The sequence below is a fragment of the Schistocerca cancellata genome, chromosome 2 (genome assembly GCF_023864275.1).
Source record: "Schistocerca cancellata isolate TAMUIC-IGC-003103 chromosome 2, iqSchCanc2.1, whole genome shotgun sequence".
NCBI classification, from domain to species: Eukaryota; Metazoa; Arthropoda; class Insecta; order Orthoptera; family Acrididae; genus Schistocerca; species Schistocerca cancellata.
In genome coordinates, this window is record NC_064627.1 from 1114526965 (window position 1) to 1114546095 (window position 19131).

The 19131-nt window shown below is 39.3% G+C and overlaps 1 protein-coding gene across 2 annotated transcripts in view; it reads right to left on the bottom strand.

Annotated features, from left to right (window-relative positions):
* LOC126163141 (casein kinase I-like) overlaps nucleotides 1-19131 on the bottom strand; it is a 182948-nt gene that overhangs the window by 93134 nt on the left and 70683 nt on the right. For both annotated transcript variants that reach the window (XM_049920066.1, XM_049920065.1), the window contains exons 7-8: nucleotides 12220-12368; nucleotides 11872-12082 (exon numbers count right to left, since the gene is read on the bottom strand). In XM_049920066.1, coding sequence (XP_049776023.1) covers nucleotides 11872-12082; nucleotides 12220-12368 — 360 coding nt within the window. The remainder of the gene's footprint in view (nucleotides 1-11871; nucleotides 12083-12219; nucleotides 12369-19131) is intronic.

A 19131-nucleotide genomic window follows, 5' to 3' on the forward strand; every position in this document is an offset into this window, starting at 1 on the left:
TATCATCTGGAGTGCCCCAAGGAAGTGTGGTAGGTCCGATGTTGTTTTCCATCTACATAAATGATCTTATGGATAGGGTGGATAGCAATGTGCGGCTGTTTGCTGATGATGCTGTGGTGTACGGGAAGGTGTCGTCGTAGAGTGACTGTAGGAGGATACAAGATGACTTGGACAGGATTTGTGGTTGGTGTAAAGAATGGCAGCTAACTCTAAATATAGATAAATGTAAATAATGCAGATGAATAGGAAAAAGAATCCCATAATGTTTTAATACTCCTTTAGTAATGTAGCACTTGACACAGTCCCGTCGATTAAATATTTGGGCGTAACATTGCAGAGCGATATGAAGTGGGACAAGCATGTAATGGCAGTTGTGGGGAAGGCGGATAGTTGTCTTCGGTTCATTAGTAGAATTTTGAAAAGATGTGGTTCATCTGTAAAGGAGACTGCTTATAAAACACTAATACGACCTATTCTTGAGTACTGCTCGAGCATTTGGGATCCCTATCAGGTTGGATTGAGGGAGGACATAGAAGCAATTCACAGGCGGGCTCCTAGATTTGTTACTGGTAGGTTTGATCATCACGCAAGTGTTACGGAAATGCTTCAGGAACTCGGGTGGGAGTCTCTGGAGGAAAGGAGGCGTTCTTTTCGTGAATTGCTACTGAGGAAATGTAGAGAACCAGCATCTGAGGCTGACTGCAGTACAATTTTACTTCCGCAAACTTACATTTCGCAGAAAGACCACAAAGATAAGATAAGAGAGATTAGGGCTCGTACAGAGGCATATAGGCAGTCCTTTTTCCCTCGTTCTGTTTGGGAGTGGAACAGGGAGAGAAGATGCTAGTTGTGGTACGAGGTACCCTCCACCATGCACCGTATGGTGGATTGCGGAGTAAGGATGTAAATGTAGATGTAGGGTGAGAGGGGGCACGGTAAAAGTTGTAGACGGGGCACAAGAGACGAATATAGTAAGTAGACTCAGAAGGGTGTAAGTTGCAGTAGCTATTCAGAGTTGACAGGGTTTGCATAGGGTAGAGTAGAGTAGCATGGAGAACTGCATAAAACCTGTCTTCAGATTAAAGATAGCGTTATCATCATCAGCAGCAGCAGCCGCTGCCGCCATATTCAGCCAAGTCTCATGAAGTTGATTTAATATTTTCTTGTGTAAAGATATAATGGAAAGATACTCTACTCTCTGTAAAGGAGATTCTGATCGTCCTCGCATAAGTGAAGTATGGTGCTTGTAATGGATCTGGGAGATATGTTATTTTCTACCGGATTTGTCGATACCAAATTGTAAATGTTTTCTTATATTTTTGTCAGAATTTTTTATTGTAATTTTCCTTATTATATGCTAATTTACTTATATTTTTGAGAGTGACGTGAACGTGTTGCACTCCGCCACTCGCCCTGAGGTGAGGGCGACCCCAACGCACCAGGTACACTAGAAGGTACCTTGGCGGCTGAGTCAGCGGATGCAGTAAGCGACACCTGGGGCGACTCAAGCGACGCACCAGACCCTCCGCTGTCTCTGCACCCCAAGGCAGCAGCCTGAAGGCACTTGACCGTGGCCAACAGCACGCTCAGCTGCTCGCGAACTGTGGCCAGTTCCTCCTGCACCCGCACACACCCTATCCATCCTACTGCTAATATCTGGACGTATAGAGTTGTGACTAATAAAACAGCAATATTCGACTGCACAGTTGCGTCACCAGCGCCAGATTGAGCTACGATATATGAACAATTACTTGCGAACTAAGCAATCAAAATGACCACGACTACACCACTATACAGATATTACAATGCGATCCTACCCTGTCTTAGTACAAATGACAAATGCCTACGCGATGTTACACTCTACTGTTATTAAAATTTGATACTACCCCTTTCTAATTCGAAAATACGCAAAGATTCAAAAAATTTCACCACGCAAGCACACAAACACACAAAGTAATTTGAATTAAACCTGCGGAACTAATACGAAAAACTGAATATACAACTAGTTTCTGCTACTGCTGCTCGCACACGTCACTCTGCAAGCACAGATGAAACTGCACTGGCCTCTGTCTGCTGCTAACTGACTGTACGAAATCAACAGAAAGCACTGACTGTCCAAAACAAACAACTGACTAACGACTCCACGAATTTATACTTTACAGCTATCAATAAGCAATATAACTCCTCTCAAATACGAGAATACACAAGGATTTTGTGTAATTAAACATGCAAGCACACAAACACTCTGAAAGAAATTAAGAATCGAACTACAAAACAAATATGAAAGCTAAATATGTGACTTGCTACTGCACTTCTGCTGCACTACCGCTGCACTTATACTTCACCGGTGGCTGCTCAAGGCTCACTGCCAATACTAAACTGGTGATCCCTTGATGTCTCAATGTGTGCAATCAACCAATCCCTTCTTCTAGCCAGGTTATGCCATAAATTTCTTTTCTCCTCAGTTCTATTCAGTACCTCCTCATTTGTTACATCTAACCATCTAAACTTAAGCATTTTTATGTAGCACCACATCTCAAAAGCTTATATTCTTTTATTGTCTAAACTGTTTATTGTCCATGTTTTTTTCCCCCCATACAAATGCTTAAATCCATATTCAATGTTAACAATGTTCTCTTATTCAGAAACATTTTTCTGCCAAGGCTAGTTTACATTTTACTTGGCTATTGTTATTTTACTGCCCAAATAAAGCTCATCCCCTACTTTAAGTTTCTCATTCCCTCAGCATCACCTAATTTTATTCGACTACATTCCACCATCCTTGACTGGTCTTTGCTAATGTTCATCATATATCCTCCTTTCAAGAAACTGTCCAATCTGTTCAACCACACTTCCAAGTCCTTCGCTTTCTGACATACTTAGAATGTCATCAGCCAATCTCAAAGTTTTTATTCCTTTTCCCTGGACTTGAATCCCTATTCCAAAATTTTCTTTGGTTTCTTTGATTGCTTGCTCGATGTACAGATTGAATAACATCAGGGGTACGCTATGAAGCTGTCTCACTCCATTCTCAACCACTGCTTCCCTCTCCGCCCTTCAACTCTTAACTGCTGTCTGGTTTCTGTACAAGTTGTAAATAATCTCTAGCTTCCTGAATTTTATCACTGATACACTCAGGATTTCAGAGGAATGGTTTTCCATCTAAGCTCTTGATATTCATACTGCTGCTTCTCCTCTCTCCAAAAACCTCTCACTTTCCCATATGTGGTATCTATTTTTCCGCTAGTGAAATATACTTCTAAATCTTTACATTTGTCCTCTAGCCATTTCTGCTTAGCCATTTTGCACTCCCTATTAATCTCATTTCTTAGACATTTGTATTCTCTTTTGCCTGCTTCATCTTCTGCATTTTTGTATTTTCTCCTTCCATCAATTACGTTCAATATTCATTGTTATTCAAGGTTTCCTACCAAGCCTTGTCTTTTTATCTATTTGATCCTTTGCTGTCTTCACTATTTTATCTCTCAAAGCTACCCATTTGTCTTCCACTGTAGTTCTTTACCTTGTTCTAGTTGATTGTTGCCTAATCCTGTCTCTAAAACTCTCAACCACCTCAGATTCTTGCAACTTATCAAGGTCCCATCTCCTTAGTCTCCTACATTTTTGCAAGTTCTTAGGTTTTAATCTGCAGTTCATAACCAATTAGTTGTGGTCAGAATCCACGTCTGCTCCTGGAAATGTCTTACACTTTCAGGGTGTATACGGGGACAAGGAAAAAAAATTCCCGGATTATTCCCGGATTTCTCCCGGATATCCCGTTTAAAAAATATGCTTTTTCCCGGGCGAAAATACACTTTTTCCGTGCTAAGTGACATTACGTTTTCCGTAGATTTTCCCTCGGAACCATAAAAACTTATCAATCCTTTGAATGGTTAACGTTTTATACAATCGCGTAGAACTTCCCGGGGGAGGGGGGGGGGGCATAGAAGTTTTGGAAAGACCTTTGTTTTGCAGCAACATATACGCTGCATATTTTCGTATTACGAAAGTAATAATTCGAATTGCACCAAACACAGCGCGTTAGTTTCCAGAGCGTTGAAACCAAGGTTGCGATGTCCTTTTGTAAGCGAGTCATATCTCAAGCCACGAGATCTCGCCAGACGATGACAGCAGCTATTCAGAGCATAGGACACGTGTTTTAGTCAGCCAATAGCAACATCACTTGCTACATAGCTCGAACACACAAGAGGAAAAGTTAACGGTTTATATAAACGTACACAGTACCGTATATCTACAAGAAATCTTTCACATATAATATTGGTCTCTAAGATTAACACGCTACAACAGAAGCTAAGCCTTCACATGTAATATTGATTTTTTTTCTTCGTGTGTTATACTTTAAGATACATCACACAAATGTGCCAGTAAATTTAAAATTATGACATAAATGTCTCGCGGCTCGAAATTTTAGTAAGTGGCTGGTCCTCAAAGTGTTCAGTTTCGAACGCTCTGTGATTTAGATATCCATCCCACTTTCTCACACGTCACATAATTCATCTTGGGTAAAAAGAAATTTACTTTGAAAGTAACGCTTTTCTAACCACCGTTCGCAATACTATCTGGAGACTGTTAGAAATAGGTTCGATTTACCAGTTGCCAGAGAGCGCCAGAAAACAGACATTATTGTGCGTGTGCAACTGCAGTGGTGTAGGTAGCCCGCACGTTCGTGTGTATAAAGCAATAAGAGAGCTTAGATTACACCATAAAAGAAACAGGGCATCAGAGGATACTCCAAAGAGCATCGGAATTTCGTAAACCATACTAAAATGCAAAACTCAGCTTGAAGTGCAAATTGGCTTTTTCCAGATTCACAATGAAGCAGGGCCCATCTGATATTAAGCTTATCAGTGTGGTTTTTGGGATGTAAATTTTTTGGAGTACCAGTACTATACGATCTCATTTTTGGTTCTTTATTATGGCATAATGCCATACATGGGAAAAGATGATAACGTGCACTTGAAATTCAGCGAACAGTACTGTAGAATGAAACACTTCGTTTCAAATAAAATGATCGTCTCAGCGGAAAGATTAATCAAGCCAAATTTCTTTAGCAAACTTGCAAAAATAACTTCATTGTTCTGCAAGGCGATTAATGCCTGACTGCTACTAACTTGGAAATAAAATAAAATCAGAAAACTGAAATAAATAATATATTTTTGCCCTCCGTAATTATGTGAATGTATTTTAATTCACTTGATAGCTCACGGCTACAGAAATACGTTTTGTTTTCATTTGACGTGGAAGCTGTAAACGAAGAGAAGCAGCGAAATCACTTAACGTAAACACGGCTCACGTGCAGGTTAACCCCCTCCCCACTACAACTCAAGACAACTCTGTGCAAGCGCGAATCTGGCAGCTAGGGAGCGCGAGAAAAAAATTTCTCGTTTGCATCTGGCTGCTTGCAGCTACTACCGATACAGCTAACAGCCAAACTACAAGTAGCACCATAGCGGGACGCGGGAGAAGGTACTGTTTATACGCGAGTCAAATGCGCATGCGCAACAGACCGCTGGCAATTGGTCAAACAAACCTAATGTAAACAGTTGTGACGTCATGCTCATAGCAAACAGTTCATTGTTACGAAGAATTACAGTATGCGCCCTACGGCCTTTGACATATTTTTGCTATTCGCAGACGCTTGTGCATGCACGGGGTTTCATTGTAAATTGCACATTTCCTTTGCCACTAAAGTTTTATTTTTTTCCCTCTCGTTTATATTTTATTGCTGCAGTATCATTCTCCAGTAGCAGGATACAATAACGTTCTTTGCTAGAAAATCAATTCTGCAGTCAAAATTACAAAAATTTAACCGAAAGCTAAAACAATGAAAATTCCCCGGAATTCCGAAAAATTCCCGGGTTTTTCCCGGGTCGTATACACCCTGACTTTAAAATCTGGTTCCAGAATCTCTGTCTTGCCATCTGAAACCTTCCAATGTCTCCAGGTCGCTTCCACATACACAAGCTCCTTTCACGACACACAAACCAAGTGTTAGCTTAGCTATGATTAAGTTATGCTTTGTGCAAATGTCTACCAGGCAGCTTCTTCTTTCACTCCTTTCTCCCAGTTCACATGCACCTATAAATTTTTCCCTTTTCTTTCTTTTCCTACTATTGAATTCCAGTCCCCCCTACACAAATTTTCGTCTCCCTTAACCATCTGAATAATTTCTTTTTTCTCATCATATATTTCTTCAATATCTTAACCGAATCTGTAACAAATATTGTGACAGTGGTGGTCCAGTATTCCTATGATGTTGCTTACAATAATACATTGTGACACATGTGAAAATAGTTGGATTAACACATATTTCAGTATTGCAATTTGGTGGCTGCATAAAAATTATAGTCTGTTTACCATGCCGTTTGACACATACCCCTTATGGTACTGCTGTAGTTATGAAATTTAAATATAATAGGGCATCCAAGTTATATGTTGCTTCAGGACAACTTTCAAATTGGAAAGAGTCAATACATGTAAATAACTCACAAGGGGAGGTCGCCAATTGTGAAATTCAGATTCGATTCATACTGCGCATAATAAAAGCTCATGGCCAGAGGTGTAATGTGGCAAAGCACCAAGATGCACTTCTCAGCCGTTGTCGAGAAAAATCGACAGTTAAAAGAAACCGTTGCGGTGAAATACTCTCTACGATTAATAGTTCACAACAGCGTCGTGGCGCAGCGGCAAGCGCTCGGGTTCATAATCCGAAGGTCGCCGGATCGAATTTCGCGCCATGCAATTTTTTTTATTATTAGTTTTTTGTAATTCAAATATATATATTTGCTTATGCATGTTGGTGAAGGCAGATAGCTATCCAATTGTACCTCCTCCATTTTTCCGTTTTTTTTTAACAGGGTGTACCAAAGCTCTCCCTTCCGCACTGACTATCGACGATGTTATAAGTTGCGCTAGGGACCGCATCTACCTTCTTTCGAAGTTAGCAGGCAACTACGCTGTTATGCGGCGGCTCGTTTCGGCCCATTCAACATCTGCCCTTCAAGTGTAACGAGCGAGTAACTGAGTTTATATTTCATACCTGCCACAGCGAATTTGTGTTCGTAGGGTCTCCATTCTAATTCGAACGTTTGACTTACGCTATACGTATTCGTTTCGGAATATCGTTTCTACCTCTTCCGTTAACTATACGTGGTTAACATTATGAAGACAATTAACAACATTTGTGAAATACAACTTTCTTTGCGGAAAACATAATGATGTTCGAAGTCGCCAGTTTTTCCACGACAAACGACTTTCAACAACTTATTATATGCATAATTGTTGCAACAGATCGCCGGGAATTGTATATATATATATATATATATATATATATATATATATATATATATATATATATTTGAATTACAGAAAACAAATACTAAAAAAAAAGTTGCATCGTGCGAGATTCGGCCCGGCGACCTTCGGATTACAAACCCGAGCGCTTACCGCTGCGCCACGACGCTGTGGAAAACTATTGATCGTAGAGAGTATTTCACCGCAACGGTTTCTTTTAACTGTCGATTTTCTCAACAACGGCTGAGAAGTGCATCTTGGTGCTTTGCCACATTACACCTCTGGCCATGAGCGTTTATTATGCGCAGTATGAATCGAATCTGAATTTCACAGTTGGCGGCCTCCCCTTGTCAGACTAGTTGAAAATGCAGATTAAAAAATGCAGACAACCATATACTGCATTAACAAACATTGGGCACGTTACACAGATATGGCAATAATCAGTCTGCCTGTTTGCCTGCCTACCCACCCACCCTACAATAACAAGATAAACATTGACATTTATGGACCCTCATTAAACTTAAATGATAAAATGAGTATGCAGAATCCCATCATTAGATGGTACTATTAAGTCAACCAACAAGATGCTCATAAATCGTGCAATTATTCAGAAGAATTCTAATATGTCGCGTCCCTTGTATAATCAATCTTTATAAGAACATCAGGAAAAAGTGCCTCTTGTACCCAACTGGTTTGCTTCAGCTCCCCAAATTTACATGAATAAATTTATACTCTGCAATACTATTTCTTTTCCCACAATGGCAGTGCAGCTGAATTCAAACTCATCACATGCGAAATTAACCCTGTCGCAGCTGCTATCCAATTAAGTAACCTTTATAAAATCATTATGACATTGTGCCATTACAGTGCTTGCAGTTTCTGATAACCTTGAAAGAACTCCAAAACCAATCCAACATTTCTGTTATAGGTTTATTGTGGGCTGAGAAAAAATTAATTTAGAACTATATTATGAACTTTTTCATTTGTGACAGGAAAATTCTGTAACTTGAGATTTATACTACCAATATGTGAGCCTATAACCTATTAAAATCTTAACAATGTAGGAAATGTTATATTGCTACTTACTGTAAAGAAGACACATTAAGTTGCTGACAGGCACAAGTAAATGACACTTACATCAAGTTTTCAGCCACAGCCTTCATCAGCAAAAGAGAAACACACACCACTCATACACACGTGACTTCAATCTCCAGCATCTCGGGATTGGTGGTCACGTGTGCACAAGGTATGCTTGCTTGTGTGTATGAATGGTGTTTGTTTCTCTTTTGCTGATGAAGCCTGTGGCCAAAAGATTTATGTAAGTGTCTTAATTGTGCCTGTCTGCAGCTTAACGTGTCTTTTAAAACTGTAAGTAGCAATCTATCTTTTTTTACACTGTTGATATTCCTACCTGGAATTTCCATTGTTCTATTAAAATTTTATTAACACTGGACAAATACATTTCAAGATACGTAGTTTTGAAGTGAACAGTTCCTAGTGAAGATGGTCAGATCTCTGATAGTTTCTGTTCCAGATGGCAGTGAGTATTGCTGAGAAACTGCAAGTATTTCACTGCATTGTTTGCATTTAGCAACACCTGATACGGAAGTTCTGTAGGATAATTCATGCCCTTTCACATTATGTATGTTTTCACCATGTTTACTTTGTAGACAGAAAATCAAACTACATTTTCTTGACAGTCTGTATCATTTTCTGTTCAGTGTGGCTGCGACTGATGCTGAGAAACTTCACGGGGCTGCACTGTTAGCTTCTTGTGACATCTCATACTTCAGTTCATTGCGATAATTCATCGCCTTCAGATTATACAGGACGAGTCAGGAGGAAAAGTACATGCTTTGAGGAGTCATGCTAGTGGTGAGTCTAAACAAAAAAACTCCTAATAAACATATTCCTTTTTCTGAACCATTTTTGGGTAAATCAATGAAAACAACTAGGAACAGGAAACATGTAGTGTCGTCCTTACTAACTGTGTCAGTATGCACTTCACTTGCACATGGTGCAGTTGTTTACCTCAAGTCTCAGTCCAACAGTGCTTGTCGTAGTGAAAATGCCACGGATCTTCACACATGCAGAGCATGCTGACATGGTGTTTATCTATGGTTTTTCCAATGGGAATTCCAGAGCTGCTGTGCAAGAATACCAACAACGATTTCTGAATCGCAGAGTGCCAGATAGCAAGGTGTTTAGCAGGGTGTTCCACGGATTGCGTGAGCATGGTATGATTCCCACTGTAAATGTCTTTGAACATCCTGTACAACAAACTCTTAATGAAGTTGAGAACATTCTTCAAGCAGTGGAATGTAACTCTACTACTAGCTCTAGAAGAATTGCTGCCCAACTTGGTATTCCACAAACATGAGTGTACAACATCTGCATGAAGGAGATGCTGCCACCCAGCAAGAATTCTGTCAATACATTACTGCCAATGAGCGATTAATTCCACGTATTCTTTTCACTGATGAATCAACATTTACCTGCAACGTAATCAACAACATGCACAACTCTCATGTATGGGCAAGTGAAAATGTGCACACTACTGTGGAAACGAATTTTCAACGACGTTTCTCAGTCAACGTATGGTGCGGTATTATTGAAGACCGACTCATCAGTCCAGTTGTTTTAGATAACCATCTTACTGGGACACTGTATCTCGAGTTTCTTCAAAATGTGTTACCAGAATACGTGGAGGATATCCCTTTGGCAACATGAGCTCATATGTACTTTCAGCATGACTGAGCTCCTACACATTCTGTACAGCCAGTGACACAGTATCTCAACACAACGTATCCTGGATGTTGGATTGGTCGCCGTGGAGTCATTGCTTGGCCACCGAGGTCACCCAAGTTTACCCCACTGGAATACTGTTTGTGGGGGTGTCTGAAGAACAACGTCTACAAGTGCAGAATGGACACAAGAGAGGTACTTCTCACTCATATGTTATATGCCTGTGCCTAGGTAAAGGAATGCAAAACTGAGCTCCAATCGGCAACACAACACCTGTCTACAAGAGCGGCAAAATGCATTGAAGATGACGGTGGACTGTTTGAATATCATCTGTGAGGAAACGTACATAATTAAACAAACCATAACATAACAGTTTGTAATTATGCACGTTTCCTCACAGATGATGTTCAAACAGACCACAGTCATAACATAACAGTCCTACCCCCATGAACTGTGGACCTTGCCGTTGGTGGGGAGGCTTGTGTGCCTCAGCGATACAGATGGCCGTACCGTAGGTGCAACCACATCGGAGGGGTATCTGTTGAGAGGCCAGACAAACGTGTGGTTCCTGAAGAGGGGCAGCAGCCTTTTCAGTAATTGCAGGGGCAACAGTCTGGATGATTGACTGATCTTGCCTTGCAACACTAACCAAAACGGCCTTGCTGTGCTGGTACTGCGAACAGCTCAAAGCAAGGGGAAACTAAAGCCGTAATTTTTCCCGAGGGCATGCAGCTTTACTGTATGGTTAAATGATGATGGCGTCCTCTTGGGTAAAATATTCCGGAGGTAAAATAGCCCCCCATTCGGATCTCCGGGCGGGGACTACTCAAGAGGACGTCGTTATCAGGAGAAAGAAAACTGGTGTTCTATGGATCGGAGCATGGAATGTCAGATCCCTTAATCGGGCAGGTAGGTTAGAAAATTTAGAAAGGGAAATGGATAGGTTGAAGTTAGATATAGTGGGAATTAGTGAAGTTCGGTGGCAGGAGGAACAAGACTTTTGGTCAGGTGAATACAGGGTTATAAATACAAAATCAAATAGGGGTAATGCAGGAGTAGGTTTAATAATGAATAAAAAAAAATAGGAGTGCGGGTAAGCTACTACAAACAGCATAGTGAACGCATTATTGTGGCCAAGATAGACACGAAGCCCACGCCTACTACAGTATTACAAGTTTATATGCCAACTAGCTCTGCAGATGATGAAGAAATTGATGAAATGTGTGATGAGATAAAAGAAATTATTCAGGTAGTGAAGGGAGATGAAAATTTAATAGTCATGGGGGACTGGAATTCGAGAGTAGGAAAAGGGAGAGAAGGAAACATAGTTGGCGAATATGGATTGGGGGAGAGAAATGAAAGAGGAAGCCGTCTGGTAGAATTTTGCACAGAGCATAGCTTAAACATAGCTAACATTTGGTTCAAGAATCATAAAAGAAGGTTGTATACATGGAAGAATCCTGGAGATACTAGAAGGTATCAGATAGATTATATAATGGTAAGACAGATTTTTGCTTGTGATTGTTGTAATAATGTACTATCTGCCACATATAAAATTCTTATGGAAATAAAGTAATGATAAAAGAAAGCTGTCACAAATACTTGAATCTACGGAAATAAAGCCAAAATAAACACTCAAAGGCTGATATATGTGGTATTTAGAATAGACATTCACTATCACAAAGGCACAGAAGAGCCTGAACAAAAAATGCATTATCACTCAAGGTACTGAGAAACTTTCAGAATTGTAGTAAGAGAAAATATATTAGATTTTCACAAATGAATTACTTAGTGGCAGTAGATGACACTCACCAGTTGTAGGATTTGCTGTGGTAACTGGAGGAGCATTGCCTGGGGGAGTATTGACTGTATCGAATGGTGTCTGAGTGCGACGGCTAGTAGCACCAACTCCTCCTGCTGCAGCCCCTGTACATACAGCAGGACCTGTAGCACCTTGAGCTGTTCTCGATGTAAAACGTCGCTCACGCTGCTGTTCTTCTGGTCCTCCGTGTCTAGATCCTCCCTACATAAAAGCAATATTTGACATGTATCGAAAGTACTTTGCTAACACAACTAAATAACAACTTATTTTACTTTTAACTGAAAAAACTAATTAAGTTCTTTAAGAACCAACTCTCTAGGTTTCCTTTAGGTACTCACAAATTTCAGCATGTTCCAGTCAAATACATAGTCGTACGTGAAGCCCTGACGATGAAAGAGTGTCCGAAATAGCTGACGAAGGTAAGAATAGTCAGGCCGCTCTTCAAACCGCAATGAGCGACAGTAGTTTAGGTAGGCATGGAATTCGGCTAGGAACAAGTTATTTCAATTAAAATTAAAACTTCCTTCTACAGAAATATCAACAAAAAGCAAATTAAAATGTTAAGAAGTTACTTAATGAGCACGACCAATATTTGCAACTTAATGAGCAGGACCAATATTTGCACAGCTATAAATACACAAATTGAAAATGACACAAATACCTTTTAAAGTTAACAGGTAAGTCATTTAACTAGTAAAATAACTAATTTTGTTCATCTCTCTCTCTCTCTCTCTCTCTCTCTCTCATACACACACACACACACACACACACACACACACACACACACACACACACACAAACTGGATTACTTGTCAAAGAAACATAGTGAGAATTGCCAGAACAGCATGTGTCTTTGAAAATCAAACTTGTCCTTTGTCTCATGTGTGGTGATTTTGTTGAGAAATAATGGGTCAATAATATAAGTCTAGTCTGCAATTCTGCCTCTTTCCAATTACGTTACTAAACTGTAATTCAGACACTTCTCTTTTATGTTCGTGTGTGTGTGTGTGTGTGTGTGTGTGTGTGTGGAAGGGGGGGGGGGGGGGGGGGGCAAAATACCACATTAGTGCAGAGCCATATCAGGAATCATTATTCCACAATGCAGGAAACACCCTAGCTCAATTTTGGTGTTAAAGCAAGTTGTACAGCTTAGCCAAACTAACCTGCGAAGGAAATACATTTCCTGTTATTCTTTAGGCTTTCCTGTCGATCTGTTGAAATCTTGAAGTGTTGGGTATTCTGCCATATATCAGCAAATTTTGTGCACAATATCTGGAAATGTGACTCACTACCTTCAGCAGATGCTACCTCCGACAGACTGCTCATCGAGTGGAACGAGTCCAGTACTTGACCCATTTCACTCAACTAGCAGTCTCAGGTAGCACTTAATAAAGATGATGAAAGACGTTGTAGAAATATTGTGCATGAATGATGCTGATATCTGGCAGAATACCCGATCTCAAAATGTTAATGTTTCCTCCTAATAAAGGTTTCACATAATATGATACTAAAATTAATTTGATTATTTGAAAAATCCTTCCTCTTGTGACATTTTGGCAAGACAAACTGTCAATAATTTGGGCTGAACAGAATTACACGTATGTATGGCTGAATATAAATGTAAAGCTGGTGAAATTTGAAATCTCTACATATAAAAGGCAATGTCCTAACTGAATGACTCACTGACTCCATCACCAAGCCCAAACTGCTAAGGATACAGGCTTGAAATTTGGAGAAGGCCATCATATAAGAAGGGATTTTTTTTTTTTTAATGGGTTGAAATAGGGGATGACTTTTTCATTTCTTGAAAAATGTTGCTATTAAAGCAATTTTGAAGCTAAACCTAAGAAAATTGGTATTTGGTTTCTTGGTCAGAAATAAAGAAATACACATATTTCAGCATTTTTGGAAATTTAACCCTATGTGAGTGAAATAATGGGTAAAAGGTTTTTTTGAAAATATATCATTATTAAAGATCTTTGAAGTATCCTTAAAGCTACATCTACGAACACTCGTATCTGACTTCTCGGTTGCAAGTAAAAAAAATACATGTTAGAATTGAACTCCTAAGGGGGTGAAACAGGGGATGAGAGTTTTTATGAAAATATTTTATTATGAAAGCATTTTTAAAGCTATATCTACGGAAAAAAAATGTTTCACTGTTTTTGGAAATTTGGGGGTAAAACAGGGGATGTAAGTTTTTATGGAAATATTTCATTGTGCTAGCATTTTTCAAGCTAAGTCTGTGAAAACTTGTATTTGGCTCCTCTGTTAGAAATAAAACATACACTTTTTGGATACTGAACCAAAACATACACATCATTTTTGGATACTGAACCCCCAAAGGGGTGATATGTTTTTTGAAAATATTTTACTGAGAATACCCTTTTAACCCTTTTAGTGCCAAATACGATCTGATCGTGATCCAGATTTTCGGCGAAAAATGCCAGTAACGATCTGATCGTGATGCCCTTCTCATTCATTTTTTCCGGGCTTGAAGGCAAAGTTGTTAGTATTTCCTAGCCAAGACGCAGAAGGAAGGTCGAAGGCACAGCATATCGATCTTCTTTTCGATTGTCAGTGCGATATTTCGAGTAAAATAAACTTCTCTGGTGGTGTTTATTTACCGACTATTTCGCGGCAGCATGGCGTCGTCAAGTAAGAAGTTGCGGTTCGATACAAGTGATTTAGACAATATGATAAGTAGTGGAAGTGAAGATGAATTTGCAGAAAGTGAATCAGATTATGAGATGTCAGGTGGAGAAGAGGACTCGTCGTTTTCTTCTTCAAGTGACGATTGTGCGTCAGCAAATGACGACGACGACGACGACCAAACACGACTAAACTGCGGTGCAAATACTTTTGTTGAAGTAATGGATGAGGCATCAGATAATCCACTTCCTCCAAGCTTTGTGTATGCAGAAGTACCAGGCCCTAAACATATACCAGCAAACGCCACACCAATTTATTTTTTTCAATTTGTTGTTCTCGCTGCAGCTTTTCACGATTATGATGACAGAGACTAACAGATACGCTCGCCAGGTGATTCAGTCCATGCATTTATCGCCAAATTCGAGAATCAAACAGTGGCAACCAACAACTGTAGCAGAAATGAGGGCTTCTATAGCAGTAATTTTGAATATGGGACTGATAAAAAAACCGACGTTTTTAGTTACTGGTCAACTGATGCAAACCTGTTGACACAGTGGTTTTCGCAAATGTTTTCACGCAACAGGTTTCAGTTGTTGCTGCGGTTTTTCCATTTTGTAGACAATTCGAAACTTCACCCTCCTGGTCACCCATTATATGATCCAACAGCCAAATTTCAAGTGTTGGTGGATATTGCCAACAATGTTTTCCGTCGCTATTACACTCCACACCAGCAACTGAGTGTCGATGAAAGTCTTGTTAGGACAAAGGCGCACTCACAGCTAATCCAGTACCTTCCCAATAAACATCATCACAGATGAGGAGTCAAATTTTGGATGCTGTGTGATTCAGTCGTAAATTACTGCCTAGGGTTTTATGCGTACCGTGGTGCAAAAAGTGATGATGACAAAAACGAAATAAAAGAGAATGGCCTGGGATATGTAGTCGTCATGAAACTACTAGCTCTTGGGAGCTACATGCAAAAAGGTTACCACGTGTTTTGCGATAACTTTTTTACATCTATTCCTCTGGCAGAAAAGCTGTATTCAGTTGGCACTTATCTAAAGGGAACAATTAGAAGAAACAGAAAATTCCTGCCAAGTGGTCTTCTGTCGAATTATGCTGTAGGTCAGCTAAAGTTTTTCAAGAAATCTTTTATACTTCTCTGTGGCTTCAGACAGAAGAAATCGCAGAGAAATCCAGTCCTCCTTTTGAGTACATCATCCTCTGCTACATCACCAGAAAAGACAATTCGCAATAAGACAGTCGGTCAAGAAACCAAATGTTATTTTTTGATATAATAAGTATATGGGTGGCATTGACTCATCTGATATGATGGCATACTGCTATTTAGATGAGAGGAGGACTGTCAAGATGTGGAAGAAGGTAGTGTTCAGCATAATTGCCAGGATGTTGCTGTATGCATATGTTTTGTATAAGGAAAGCCTAAACCCCAGCGACAAACCACTGACACGGCTGAAGTTTAACAGCATAGTCATTTGCAAACTTTCTAAACAGTGGTTTCAGGCAAGGACTGCAACCACAAGTGCAATAGATATAAATGTACCTGCTCCAACAGTATATGGTGTAGAGACTCTTCCAGGGAGAAAGGAACGCTACTGTAGTGTTTGTTCTACGAAGGATAAGAAGCGGCGTTCACGAACAGTATGTGTTTGTTGCAAGAAAGGACTGCATCCTTCATGTGTTGGTCAGCATGTGAGCAAGTAGTTGTCGTAACTGCAACCTCACATTTGTCAGTGATTTATGACTGAAGAAGTGAGAACACGTTCAGAGCAAAACAATTTTTTTTGTAATGTTATGTTCTTTTTGATTTTTTCCTTAGTGAAATAAAAAAAATTTGTATTCCTTTATGGTGTTTTTGTTAAGGAAACTACAGAGATTCTATATATACCTGAAATTTTTGAGTATATCATCATTTGATGGGTCTCAGAATAAACTGAAATCAAAGTTTTAATTTTTTTCAATAAACCCCATCATGAAAATAATTTTTTTCTCTGAAAATATGTTCTTTGACAATGTGTATTGCACATATTACTGTAGCCAGCAGCATTCCCTAAAAATTAAAAAAAATTACGTTCCTTTATGCATTAGTTTAGATTTTATTGCAAGTATGGCAGAGGTCTGCATTTTACTGTAAAATCGCATGCACTTTTAACATGATCTTTTGAGAAAACGTCTGGTTAAAGCTAAATCATTGAAAATTGGTATTTGGCTTCTTGGTTAGAGATGGAAATGTGTGTTTCAATATTTTTGGAAATTCAACCCCTGAAGGGGGTGAAATACTGTCAGACTGATTCACTGACTCATCACCTGGCCCAAACTGGTAAGGATAAAAATGTTTGCAGAGGGTCTGTATCTTATACTGTAGACATTGTATAAGAAGGCATTGTCTGAAACGCCACCCCTAAGGCCGTGAAATAGGGGAGGAAAGGGTTTTTGAAAGTATGTCAGTATTAAGGCAATTTTGAAGCTAGAACTACAGAAAAGAAAAAGAAGAAGAAGCAAGCATGTTACAGTGTATTTAGAAATTTAACCCCAAAAGGAGTTGAATAGGGGATGAAAATTTTTAATAAAATACTTTGAATATAATAGAGGGAAACATTCCACATGGGGAAAATATATCTAAAAACAAAGATTCTGTAACTTACCAAACGAAAGCGTTGGTACATTGATAGACACAATAAAACACACACACACACACACACACACACACACACACACACACACAATCCATCCGCACATATACAGACACAAGCAGACATATATGTCTGCTTGTGTCTGTACATGTGTGTGTGTGTGTGTGTGTGTGTGTGTGTGTGTGTGTGTGTGTGTGTGTGTGTGGCGTGCGAGCTAACGAGAGTGTATACCTGTCCCTTTTTCCTCCAAGGTAAGTCTTTCCGCTCCCGGGATTGGAATGACTCCTTACCCTCTCCCTTAAAACCCACATCCTTTCGTCTTTCCCTCTCCTTCCCTCTTTCCTGATGAAGCAATCGTGGGTTGCGAAAGTTTGAAATGTGTGAGTGTGTGTGTGTGTGTGTGTGTGTGTGTGTGTGTGTGTGTGTGTGTGTTTGTGTTTGTTATTGTCTTTATCAACGTACCAACGCTTTCGTTTGGTAAGTTACAGAATCTTTGTTTTTAGATATAATAAAATACTTTGTTACACTAAAAAAAATTGTTTAAAGCTGAATTCATGAAAGTTGATATTTCACTTCTCAATTTGATATAGATAAATATTTGTTATGGGATGAAAGTTTCTATGGAAATATCTCCAGAAGAACGCAAAAGGCATGAAAAACAAAAACTCTGGACTTCAGCTACCACAATCGCCTTTTGGTCATAAGTACATTTAGGAAAGACCAAGATTATATGGCCTTAACTAGTGTGAAAACCTTAGAAGGTGTTGCAAATTGTGAACAATATACAAATTCGATTAAATAAAAACAAAAGAAATCTCTGCAGACCACACGGTCTACACGAGTGAGGCAACAGGCACTAAGCTGGTATTTTATAAAATTCACATACATGATGAGGTTGGCGATTATGGTTTGGGAATGTTCTCATATTAGTGATGCTTGCCCTTTCATTTTGTGCCCCATTTCATCAATACTCAAAGAACTACACCAAGTGCAAAATACCTGGTTGCAGAAAAAAAAATTATAGTAAAAATGTATACTCTGGTAAGTAATTGTGACACCATGAAGCTGTTATTTGAGGGTTTCTGTTTCAGCAAACATAATTCATTCTGTTCTTCACCACCAAAAATGATTGGTAGATTCACTGGAATCACAGTGTTTTCACATGTAACCACCTATTCACTATTATAGGGTATGACAGATCCCCATTTACAGACTTAGTTTAATGAAGAGCACCAAAATTAACTGATGGTGATCCTACATTACATTGTTCTCATTTGTATTTACAACTTTCAATGTCAAATTTAGGAGATAGCCAATCTTGTGGATGTTAATCAGAAGACAGTTTGTAACCCATACCACACATCATGTAGGCTGTGAAAATTATTTTCAATAACTTGATTATAATACCTATGTATTTCACTGATGACAATGACTTTTAGTCACTAACACTTCCAGCAGTCTTGTCATCACACAGTATCTTTCCTGTTGGATCTTTTCAGCATTAACAGCCATCAAGCTGTTTGATTTTGAACACTGTCAATTATGGCTTTTCTTCTTTAAACACCACCATCATAGATGTTGAGGTATGTATAACAAAAACTATTGGCATCTGCATGACCCTTATCCACATCTAGAAGTTCCATACTTGCATCTGCAGATATCTGATAGTTCCCATGATCAACAAACTCATCGATCATGTCAGCGAAGTCATTCTATCTTCTGAGGTTGCAAGTGAAACTGGACTTCTCAACAAGGTGCTGCTCCTTCTTGATGTGGAGGGCCAGTAAGATGCAGCAAGTGTCATGGATGATGATTGGTTTGTGTGGTGCTCAACTGCATGATAATCAGCACCCGTACAAAGTACCATTTTTTGCACAGTTCACTTTTTACACAATCCAATCTAGCCACCGTCACAAATGATGATGATGATGATGATGATATGAG